Source organism: Cebus imitator, unplaced genomic scaffold (assembly GCF_001604975.1).
Source record: "Cebus imitator isolate Cc_AM_T3 unplaced genomic scaffold, Cebus_imitator-1.0 Scaffold130, whole genome shotgun sequence".
Taxonomy (NCBI): Eukaryota; Metazoa; Chordata; class Mammalia; order Primates; family Cebidae; genus Cebus; species Cebus imitator.
Window position 1 is genome coordinate 1,873,616 of NW_016107445.1, and position 13,009 is coordinate 1,886,624.

Here is a 13,009-nt window from a genome sequence, read left to right on the forward strand (position 1 = left end):
TAGCAGAATAGTTTTTGTTAATCTATTCTGATTTTGTTTAACAATTTTTCTTGTTCTTATTGGATACATCTCCTTTTTCACTGATGTTGATTCTTGCAGATACTTTCTGCCTTTTCACAAATTAAGTCTCTGTTTATGTCCCTGATGAATTATTGCCATTTGATTTACAAATTGATGACAACCTAGTCTACATTTCTAATAGTAAAGATTTAAAATTGGAATGTTACCTACATAGTATGTGGAAATAAACTTTTTAAGAGAGAAAAGGGGAGAATGAGATGGATTGTAATTGCAAGTGCATTTTGATAAAATAATGAAAATTGCCTATTTAACGAATGACTAGACTGGATTGCCTTTGCAAGTGTGATGAATGATGTAAAATTTAGGATTACTAACTCTCCCCCAATCAACTAAAAATAGAATCTTTTCAGCATAAGGCAAAATTCTCTGAAAAATAATATAGTCCTATATAATGTGTGATATAACATGATGATGGATATTGTTTGTTCTGATTTTAAAAGCCTTTTGTATTCTGTCTTACATATATAGTCTATAAATATTTTTTGTTGACTTAGTCTCCCTTTTATCAAATATTTGTCTAGGCCTTTATGTCAAGTCAGACATTTTCTCAGGCTTTTTTATTTTCTTATTGTTTCTAACCTTGGAATTAAGGTTAGAAATTGATATTTAAATTAATTATTTTCTGCAGATAAAGACTTTTATTTGACATCAACCTGTCAACTGAGGAAACTGGTAGTATGGCTGAGATTATGGTTTCCCCCCTTTGTAGTAAATCTTGAGCTGCAGCTGTTGAGGTGACCAGAAAATCAGAATAAGTGCTTTCTTTTAATAAGTAAACTTAGTTTTCACATATTTTACTGTCATATTTGACACCTGCCTATAGCAGATAAAATAGATCATCTACTCGTGTAGGTACAGCAGGATGACAAGGGAAGACTAATTCTTCATTTGCTTCATTCTACTGATTTCTCCTATAGTAAATGCTTAATTATCAAATATTAAAGAAAAGCAAAAGTGGGATGATAAATCCAAAATAAGGAATAATCTATATAAAATATGGATGGCATACCTTAATCCACAGTTATTCAAACAAAATAGAGACTTATAAGAATTTGGATACTCCCAAATTTATAGATGGAACAATGCCTAAATTCTCTGTTTTAGTTTTCTGTAGAATTCCTTCTCAGAGACCACTCTAAGGTTTTTTTCTTGCTTATTATGATAAGAGTAAAGTGAAATGCTGACTGCATTAACCTAAACAGAGGAAGAGAAGATAAGCACAAACACAGAATAAACTTCAGGATAATACAACCTTGGCTATCTAAATTAAGCCTAGGAATCTCTTGCTAGTTTATGAAGTCTTTGTTTTATTTTCTTCTCCCTTTTGAAAAGTCTGTTATAGTATTATGTAAACAGTAGACACTCAAAATTACTGACTGACATCCTAGAAAGAAATTATTAAGTATTTTCTCTGTAAATTGCATGTTTTTCTTTATATTTATATTGACCTTACAGTTTTCTCCCCTTGAAATGAAAGAACTATATGGAAGTTCTTTATATATCGTCTATCTTTCTACATTATCTATAACGATATTACATTTTCAATATAGTCTTTGTTCCTATATGACCTTCTGAGAAAATATTATATAATATCCTCAAATATGAAAAGATTATAATGCTTACCATAACCAAGAATTTCAGAGTTTTGAAATATTTTCAGTTATCAGTCAATTTTTTAAACATGAAACTTGATGTTTTCGTTTTTGTTTTCCTTTTCCTCAGTGGTGGGAAGGACAGAGACTAAAGTAGATGCTTTTTTTACTGTCTTCCAATTTTTCACAGTTGTCTATAAATCATAGTGGTCCTAAAAAATATAGACAAGACTTTATCTTTCTCTGCCTTACTCATTAGACACATTAAGCCTTTCTTGGGAAAACAAACTGGTAGTTTTCCATGGTGACTTTATCATAACTGGATATAGAATGGATATACTGAGACATCATTTATTATACTCTGTCTCTAGAAACAATACTCTCTTAGAGGAATGTAGATATGGTTGCTATAAAAATAAAGCATCGCAAGTTTAAAAAGGGATTATTATATTTAATCATCTAGAAAATATAAATTATTTTCTTGTTTAGTCCTAAGAAGGCAAGGTTCATTTCATTACAGGAGCCAGTATTTTACTCAGAAAGCAATTAGAACCTCATTTCAAGACACATTAATGAGGATTTTAAAAATGTATACTTTAAAACTCTTTAACGTAATATAGTCATTAGAGTTCTTGTAAGTGAATCATATTATGCATGCATATACTTTTAATTAAAGCTCAGTGGGTTCCGATACAGACTTTATAACAAATTATGAACTATAACTGTTTATATTTTCGTAACATACTAGTATGCTTAATTTCAATCACTTAAGTAACTTTTTAATTATACACATACATGTTTACAAACACATGTGTATATAATAAAATTTCTGTATACAGCAGAATGCATCTGTTTTAAGAAAGGAGTTTGAATTTTTAGAACTATGTATACAAAGATAACCACCATCATAATCAAATATAGAACATTTTCTCATGATCCCACATTAATTCCTTTTGTCTTTTGCAGTCAACTTCTCTCCATCCACTTGCATGCTACCATTGATATTTTTCATTACTGTAAGTCAGGGCTTCTCAATCTTAGCACTATTAATATTTCATGTAATTGGCTTTCCTTTGCCAAGGAAGGATTGTCCTGTGCATTGCAGGATTTTTAGCAACATCCCTTCCTCCAATCAACTTGATGCCAATAAAACTCTCCCTTTCTTTTCTCAGTTGTGGCAATCAGAAATGTCTATAGACATTGCGAAGTGTTTTCTGGGGAGCAAAACCATGTCCACTTGAGAACTTCTGCGATGATTAGTTTCTCCTGTTCTAGCATTTCATACAAATAGAATTACATAGGATACATTATTTGTTCCTGTTTTTCTCTTAGCATAATGGTTTTGAGATTGACCCAAGTTGTTGCATGTACCATTCACTTGTCTCTTTTTACTGAGACAAGTCAATGTCTTTTGCGTCTTTGCTAATTTCAATCTTTTGTGAATCTGATTCTATTAATTGATGTATCTGCAAGTTATGAGTCACATTTTTTCCTTTTTTTCATGTTAGTGGGGTTTGTTGGGATATTAGACATTATTAATTTTACATTGAGCGCTAGACTTTGTTGTCTGTCTTTAAGGAGTAGTGGACATTCTTTTGGCTGGCAGTTAAGTTACTTGTGGATCAGCTTTACTTTCAGGGCTTCCATTGTTTTGTTAGGGTGAATGTATAATTGCCTTACTTTATGACTAATTCTACCTGTTGCTCAGGTGTGAACTTTCTGGCACTTGTATGGAAAACTTAGGCAATTAACTAGTACTCTTCACTCTGTTTGGAACTTGGACGTCTTGTAACTCTAGGTGTGCTCTGGAAATTATTCATTTTATAGCCCCCAGCTGTTGTTTGCCCAGCCTTGTGGAATTTCACCCTTAGTCTGCACAGCTGATTAGTGAGCAGCCAACTTGACAAATAGTTAAGCAGCTTGCTAGAGTTCTTTGTCTCCAGTATTAACCACAAATTTTAGCCTCTTTAATCTCTCTGAAATCTTACATCTATCCCCTTAATTCAGCAAAACCTCCTTGGCATCTTCCTTTCTGCATGGTGAGCTTGAAACTGCCTCCAGGAAGAAAATGGGCAATCATAAAGCTCACCTCATTGGTTTCCCTTTTCTTAGACATTACTGTCCTGCACTGCCCATTGGCTAATGTCTGAAAACAGTTGTTTGATACAGTTTATCCAGTCTGGTTGTTTACAGCAAAAGGCAAGTCTATTCCTAGTTTCTCCATCATGGCCAGAAGCAAAACTGTTTTTTAATATTCGTTTTTTTTCTGATTATAAATGTAGAAATGCCCATGTATAAATTCTGGGAAGTACAGAATTCTGTTGTATTATTCTTATTACACTCACAGTCACGAATTTAGAATTGTCACATGCCTAAGTTACCTATCACGGAGGAACTTTCATTTTCCCTTACCTCATGTCTCCATGTCAGAGGGACTTTGCTGGAGTAATATCATTGGCCTCTCTCTGGACTTCCTTACTCATTCTGCATAAGTTAACAGGAATGCTTGATAGGTGAATTTGCAAGAAGGAATAGAAGGTTGTGGGCTAGCCTTTTAAGCTGTAGGCTGCAATTTTAAGTTAGCCAATCTTTAGGTTATTTTTGCACTTTTTCTAAAATGAACAGTCAGAAAGAGCCTTTCATTGTCTCTGTCTGTCTATGGTTGAATAGATTTATAGTATTCAGTTCAGGGAAGACATCTAGAAGGCCAGGTGGCAGTAGAGGCAAGCAATAATGCTTAATTTAGCTGTTTGTGTACTGACACTGATAACTTTGAATTCTGTTTATCTACACTTACTAGCTTCTCAGTTGGTCCCAAATTTGGAGAATAAGATAAGGAATTATTTATTGATCCTGTCCAACTCCATAATATCACTGATATACATGTTTTTCAGTTAATAACATATCACATCACTTAATATTTTTAACTTTGTGGAATGCAAATTGTAAAGCATATACTCTCAATGATGGCTGGGGGAAGAGTAGCCAGAAGTTTAATGAAGGGTACAAAGCTGTCTCTCTAAGAGTCTTTTAGTCAGACTGTTTTCAGCTCAGCATTTCTTGATTGCCTCAAATCTAATTTCCAGCTATCTAAACTGGGTCCGTCAGGCTCTCTACCAACTGGTAGATTCAGGCGCATACCACATCTGCTGCCTTGGTGCTGTTTACAATTATAATGCCTTGTGTTCTTTTCCTTAGAATGAGATGATGAGAAAGCAAAACAGTATCAAGTGTGAAAGGAGAGAGAAAGGAGAGCAAGAGGAGGGAGGAGTAAAAAGAAAACAGATTTATAAATAACAGATACCCTATGAAAGGGCTATATGAATGTCCTCTGTTTGAAGGAGGTGGTAACATCCTTTGTTTAAAGGATGTAAAAGGTGGAGTTACACTGGAGTAGAAGAAAATAGAGGAGGAAACAAAGATGAAAAAACTGCATTGTCTTTGTGATCATGCGTCATTAGTGTTTCTTATTAGGCTCTACGTATTTTATTCTTGGGAAAATGTGATGTAGATACTTTAAATGAAAACAATAAAAATTCAATTTTAATAATGTTGAATTAAGTCTTTAATTCCTGTCAAGATACATTTAACATTAAAACTTTTTTGTTAGCAATAATATAATTTTCAATAAAATTACTACATGTGTTGAAATTTCATGAGTTTATAGTTTTAAGTGTTTTTGTTAAAAAGAATTAGTTTCTCTTTTGATGTAATGCTTGATAACTTTTCTCTAGTCATTGCTTCTGACTGAGGCTATTTGTGAAATGTATCACAATAGTTTTGGTATTCAAAGAGAATAGATTACTACTGAATATCAGAATTACATATTCTTTCAACAAAACAACTCTTTGGTTTATGTGTGTATTTTTATGAGTCCACATGTGTTTGGTGTATGTATCTGTGTAGTCATGTGTTTATATGAGAGAATATATGTGTAGCTTCGATTTAAAAAGGCTTTTTCTGACCTAGATGCCAAATAGGGAAATATTTACGTAAACCACGATTTCATATATGATAACCATGGGGACCATGCAGCAACTCATAACAGCTTTCTTAGGGCTAAATAACACTGAAATTTTAGATCGCAGGAATGATATGTCTTGATTACAATATTATTATCTCTGCTTGTTTATATGTATATACATACATTTACATGCATATGTTTTACATCACATGTGCATTTCATGAAGGCCGTGATATTGTCTGAATTATTATAGCCACATAGGAAGACTTCCATATGTGATAAAGGGAATTGTATAAAAATTGGGCTGAAAAGTTAAATTTAAATAGTTGTATTATGCTGGAAAGCTTATTTGATTTTTAAAACCTGAAAGAATAAAGGCTTGCTTTCTTCGTTATAATTTTCTTTATGTTAAGAAAAAAGGAAGACATGGTTAGCCAAAACCCTCTCAAGTGTCAAGTTGACCACTGGTATCTTCCCTGTGGGGTTAATTAACCTAAAATAGAGCTTAGGTGGATGATTTTGCAGTTTTAATGTTCCCAGACCATAGTTTAAGGAAGAAACAATTAAGTCTTTAACCCTGTAATTTCAAAAGATTCTTCTTTTTTGATACCCAAAATCTCTTTTCAAGAGAAGTGATAAAGAAAAAGATACAAATTCATTTGGCTACTGATTATCCCATTTTCTTCTAGAAAATAAGAGAACATCTTTGCTTCTTTTGTCTCCTTTGAATTTTTATGTACCTATATGTCTATAAGAATACATATGTGTATATCTTTTTTTAACAACACCTAAGTGTTCATTTAATATAGTATTCATTCATTTTTTAGAAGTAAAATGTCATTGGTATAAGTACCTTTAAAGCTACATAAATTAAATGCAATCTGCTATGTATTCATGAGTTCACTCAGAAAGAAGAAAAGTTATATTTTAGTTATAAATACTTTCTTTAGCTCTTTTCATTGTCTTCAGTGTGTGGGCAGAAAACCTCTACTTCTGTCCTCTTTGGGTCCCAGCAGGATCTAAGAATTAAATAAAAATAACAGATTAACAGGGAAAAACATAATACGAGTTTTATGTGGCATGAGAGTTCTCATAGAGAAAAAATGAAGACTCAAAGAAGCAGTTACCTATATACTGAGTTGAACAAAGAATAAGAAACTATGAAAATGTGACTAAATTATATGGGGAGGCTTAAAAAGTAAGAGTTATTTTAATAAGGTTTGCAAGGTATTCTCTGGTCTCAACTTCTCATCCTTCAAGGTAAATATGTTGTCTTTTCTTCTACTATAGAGAATGTCTTTCACATGAGAATTTCATTTTCTGCTCTAAAGAAACAACACAAAGTTCAAAGTGATCTTGCACTTGTTTTTCTGGTATCTTTAATTTAAATAATCAATATGCCAGAAGAGCCTATTTAACCCCTTCATCAGCATGTTTTTTCCAAGATGAATAACTAAATGATTGACTGAAGATTTTTTACTCTTATGCTTTCTTTTTGCTTTTAAAGAAGTGAATAAAATTGTATCTGAAAGTACATGAGGAATGAGTATAGTGTTCCTGTCAGTCTACTTAATGCAATTTTAAGGTTTACGCTATCAATTAAAACAGATACTTATAGCCAAGTGAATTCTAAGCAAAAAGAACAAAGCTGGAGGCATTGCACTACCTGACTTCAAACTATACTACAAGGCTACAGTAATCAAAACTGCATGGCAATGGTAACAAAACAGAGATATAGACCAATGGAACAGAACAGAGGCCTCAGAGGCAATGCAAGACATCTACAGCCTTGACAAAGATTGATCTTGATCTTTGACAAACCTGATAAAAACAAGGAATAAGGGAATTGTTTAATAAATGGTGTTGGGAAAACTGGCCAGCCATGTGAAGAAAGCAGAAACTGGACCCCTTCCTGACACCTTACACTAAAATTAACTCCAGTTGGATTAAAGACTTAAACATAAGACCTAACACCATAAGAACCCTAGAAGAAAACCTAGGCAAAACCATTCAGGACATTGGCATAGGCAAGGACTTCATGACTAAAACACCAAAAGCATTGGCAGCAAAAGCCAAAATAGACAAATGGGACCTAATTAAACCTCAGAGCTTCTGCACAGCAAAAGAAACAATCGTTAGAGTGAACTGGCAACCAACAGAATGGGAAAAAATTTTTGCAATCTACTGATCTGACAAAGGGCTAATATCCAGAATCTACAAAGAACTAAAACAGATTTACAAGAAAAAAACAAACAAGCCCATTCAAAAGTGGGCAAAGGACATGAACAGGCACTTTTCAAAAGAAGACATATTTGAAGCCAACAAACATGAAAAAAGTGCTCATCATCACTGGTCATTAGAGAAATGCAAATCAAAACTACATTGAGATACCACCTCATGCCAGTTAGAATGGCAATCATTAACAAATCTGGAGACAACAGATGCTGGAGAGGGTGTGGAGATAGGAACATTTTACACCATTGGTGGGAGTGTAAATTAGTTCAACCATTGTGGAAGACAGTGTGGCGCTTCCTCAAGGGCTTAGAAATAGAAATTTCATTTAACTCAGCACGCTATTACTGGGTATATATCCAAAGGATTATAAATCATTCTGTTATAAAGACACATGCACATGTATGTTCATTGCGGCACTGTTTACAATAGCAAAGACCTGGAACCAACCCACATGCCCATCAATGATAGACTGGACAAGTAAAATGTGGCACATATACATCATGGATTACTGTGCAGCCATAAAAGACGATGAGTTTGTGTCCTTTGTAGGGAGGTGGATGATTCTGGAAACCATCATTCTCAGCAAACTGACACAAGAACAGAAAAACACCACATGTTCTCACTCATGGGTGGGTGTCGAACAGTGAGAACACATGGACACAGGGAGGGGAGCATCACACATCCGGGTCTGTTGTGGGGGACTAGGGGAGGGACAGTAGGGGTAGGGATTTGGGGAGGGATAACGTGGGGAAAAATGCCAGATATAGGTGATGGGTATGGAGCAGCAAACCACATTGCTATGTATGTATCTGTGCAACAATCCTGCATATTCTTCACATGTACCCCAGAACCTAAAGTACAAGAAAATATATTTAAACCAACAGACAAACAAACAGATACTTAGCAGTGAGCCATATTCATATAAGGAAAAACCTATTCACGAATGATGGTAACAAATCACAATCCATTTTGTGAACTTTTAGTTAATCAATAATTCACTGATATGAACTTTTAATAAATATAACAATTAATGGTATAAGATGTAATTACAGAAGAATATCTGTTTCCTTTGAAAGCCATATGTATTCCATATGGAACTTTCAACTCTTTACATAGTTAACATTAATGATTTTTCAGTGTATCTATCATGTCTTATTGTAATAACATAAAATGTATCTTTCTGATTAGACAGTGATCTTGGCAAGCTTTTATTGTGCCTCAAAATATCTGATAAACAAACTGAATGGATAGAAAACTGCCGAAGACAATTTTGCAAAATAATGAAAGCCAAACCTGATACAATCAGTGGAGAGGGTAAGTATATTATTTCCATAGTGGGTTTTTGTAATGTATGAAAATTGTATTGATAGAATCTGTGATTCCTAAAGATTAGTATTGGCATATGTAGGAAACATATTCCTAATTCCAGAAGCTCACTGATTTCTGAGAAACTTGGGATCCTGAGAGAACACAAATTAAAATCTGAGACACTAGTGAGTGTTGCTTTTTTTTTTTTTTTTTATTGTTTTTTCTTTTTTTGTGAGCAAAACTAGAACACTACCTTCACCCTAGGAAGCAGTTTGCTTGGTTTTACCAGTTTTTACCTGTATGTAACATATTGCTATATTTTTAGAAATTTTATTGATTTTCTAATCAACATTGTTATTTTGAATCACTTTCATATTCCTCCAAGTAAATTTATTGACTCCTAAAGAAATTTTGTTTTAAGGGAACAGCTATGTTTTCTAAATTAGCAAACACGTTTATTTGTATTCAGTTATCTACTTGTACATTTGTTTTCTGAAGTCATCATTTTTAAAATTAAAATTATTTATTTTGAATATAGTAAAAAGAAGTGCTAAGAAAAAAGCTCTAATGTCAATTTAAGCTAGATTTTCTGAAAACTGTAACTTAAAAATGTTATTCACTTTATCAGCACTGCTTTATAGTTTTCATATTTTTGTCATTTGTTCTAAAATTTAAAATGGGAAATAGGGAAAAGTTTTTATATTGTTAGTTGTTGGAGAAATATTTTCAGAGAATAATGATATATATTTATGGCTAAGAAACTAAACATTGTTCTCCAAAGTTTGAGTATAAACTGAGCAGTTAGCTATGTTTTATCCCCTTAGATATTTTTAAAGTATCTATTCTAGGTATATATTTACCATTGTTTGAGTAATAGAGAATATTCAATATAAACTGTATCAGTGGGCTATACATACCAGTAAGAATTAAGAAAGCAGCAGATTGGAATGATGTTCAGTTTAAACACAGTAACTAAATGTGTATGTATGTTCTGAGTTTATCTCTGTCTAACAAGCATAGTAAGACAAAAGAGATATATCAGCTATTTAATCCTAATTAATTCCTCTGAAACAGATCAAACATGTAGAACATTACCGTTAAAATTGTGTTCTCTTTGGAATCTTGGTATCTTGGGGCACTTTCCACAAGTCTTAACCTCAGTTATTCATTTCTGTTTTGTTTTTTGTTTTGTTTTGTTTTGTTTTGTTTTGTTTTTGAGACAGTCTCCGGCTGTCACCCAGGCTGGAGTGCCTTGGTGTGATCTTGGCTTACTGCAACCTCCACCTCCTGAGTTTAGGCGATTCTTCTGCCTCAGCCTCCCAAGTATCTGAGATTATAGGCACATGTCACAATGCCTGATTAATTTTCATATTTTTAGTAGAGATGTGATTTTACTGTGTTGGTCAGTCTGGCCTCAAACTCCTGACCTCAGGTGATCCATCTGCCTCAGCCTCCCAAAGTGCTGGGATTACAGGCATGAGCCACCATGCCTTGCCTATTTATTACTTTGATACTCCTAAAAATAGAGCCTAAGGGCTCCTTTTTAATGGAAACTAGTGCTGGGGCAAAATCTCTCTAACAATAAGCATCAGGTGATTCTGCATAATTACTCAATGCAAAAATCATGGTAAAAGAGTCCTCTTTTTAAAAAAGGAACATGATTTTGTGATTTCTAATTTACCTTTGTCTAAATTTAAGTTTCTTTTTATTTTGCTCTGGTAATTTAATCCTATTGTCCCCTTTGTTTAAATTTTAGTGCTCCCAATTTTTAGGTTTTTCCTGTGTGAGATACCATGGAGAATAGAAAATGAAGTATGTTCTTCCTGTTGCTTTCCCTTTCTCATTACCTGTAGTATCTATTGGAAGGAGAAATCGAATTTTCCTTGACTTCTTCCTTTTATCCCCTGAATGATTCCTATCCTCCTAGTCACCAAGTCTTACAGAATTTATTCCTAAGTATATCCCTGATTTCTTCTTTCTCATTCATCTTATCTGCAACTACTTTAAGTAGTCATCATTTAGCAACTGGACAATTATCTAATACATGTTTATTTTATGAAAATCAGAAATTATAATTAAGCAAAATAAAGAGATAAAACTTACCTATAATTTAATCCTTCATATATTTACTTTTTATATTTAATCAAGATCAGTCATTATGAACCATACTATTTTATTCACTCAATACAATATTATACAGATGCCCTTCAACTTACAATGAGGCTCCCTCCCAATAAACACATCGTAAGTTGAAAATGCATTTAACAGACCTAACTTACTGAATGTCATAGCTTATCCTAGCCAAACTTAAATGTGCTCAGAATACTTAAGTTAGCCTATAGATAGTCAAAATCAGCACAAAACTATTTTATAATCAAGTGTAGTTTATTGAATACTGTACTGAAAGTAAAAAACAGAATGGTTTTATGGGTGCTCAAAGCATGGAGCTGTCCTAGTTTTTAATCAGTTATTCTTGTGATGGTATCTTAGTCTCTTCAGGCTGCCAAAGGAAAATACTTGAGGCTGGGTAATTTATAATCATTAGAACATTACTTCTTATATTTCTGGAAGGAGGGAAGACCAAGATCAAGGCACCAGCAGATTTCGTGTCTTGTAAAGAATTGCTCTCTACTTCAGAGATGGTGCCTTCTTACTACATCCTCACTTGGTAAAATAGAGGGCAGGACAGCTCCCTTCAACCTCTTTTATAAGAGCACTCATTCTTTTCATGAGGACAGAATCCTCATGACTTACTCACTTCCTAAAGGCAAAACTTCTGAGTACTATCACTTTGGGTATGTATGGATTCTAACAAAGGAAATTTTTAGGAATACTGACATTCAGACCATAGCGGATGGCAAGACCAAAGGTGAAAGCAGAATCAACATCCAAGTATCCTTGAACAGTCTGCCTTTAGTTTTCCCTCAGCAGAAAACCCACATGTTCTTAGTATATAAATATGAATTTTGGTTTTACAGTCTATTTGTGTCATATTCCTATCCCAGGGAATAGACATGATTAAAGGGAGAAGGCCCATAATTTACTACTCTATAGAAATTTTAGAGCTGTCATTTAAAATTTAAAAATTCACTTTAGAGGAAACAATTTTCTGTAGTTTACTTTCTGGATAGTAACAGCATAGAGTTAATTTGTTTTAAAGTTAAGGATTGTGACATGAATTAATTTCCTTGAGTTAATGGAATTTTCATTGGGTTGACAGTGAGGCTGTTGGTCATACTGAGATAAATAGCCGTTCTAGTAATTATGTAGTTCAGCTACACTTACAGGTGATTAGAAAGATGTACTAATGAGATGAGAGTCATAGGTTCAATTACCATGTATGGATCAATCTTTAGCATTGTTACATGAGTATAGCCTGTCCTTCAGGCTGTTCAGAAGGTTGCTGAACAAAATGAATAAACAGACATAAGTAGACATCTAGAACCTTCTTGGGGTACTTTAGTAATGCCTTTTTAACCTATGCAATATATAATTAATTTACCTGTAAGCCTCTAATATGCTGATCTAATAACATTATATTTGAATGTCAGTACTTGCCAGAAAATAGTGTGGCTTGCTATGTATGCAGTTAGTCATGTGACTCTTAAATTTCAAATTAAGTTGTGTGTAGTTCCCTCACAGATATGATGAATCTTCTATATTTCTGACCTAATCTCAGGCAAAGGTTTCAAAGAATTGCTTAGCAGTATTCTGTGTCTTTTCCCATTAACTCAGGCACTTTACTTAAATACACGGTGTGTAGTGAACACGGTTGTGCTAAAGTAAAAATAATTAAATAATGTTTAGAGTAATAAAAGTGTCTTTCTGT

At 33.4% G+C, this 13,009-nt stretch overlaps 1 protein-coding gene across 1 annotated transcript in view; it reads left to right on the forward strand.

The window, feature by feature from the left end:
• Nucleotides 1-13,009, forward strand: part of TBC1D32 (TBC1 domain family member 32) — a 238,765-nt gene that overhangs the window by 185,007 nt on the left and 40,749 nt on the right. Inside the window, exon 27 of the mRNA XM_037742935.1 lies at nucleotides 9,061-9,186. Within this exon, the coding sequence (XP_037598863.1) occupies nucleotides 9,061-9,186 (126 nt within the window). The remainder of the gene's footprint in view (nucleotides 1-9,060; nucleotides 9,187-13,009) is intronic.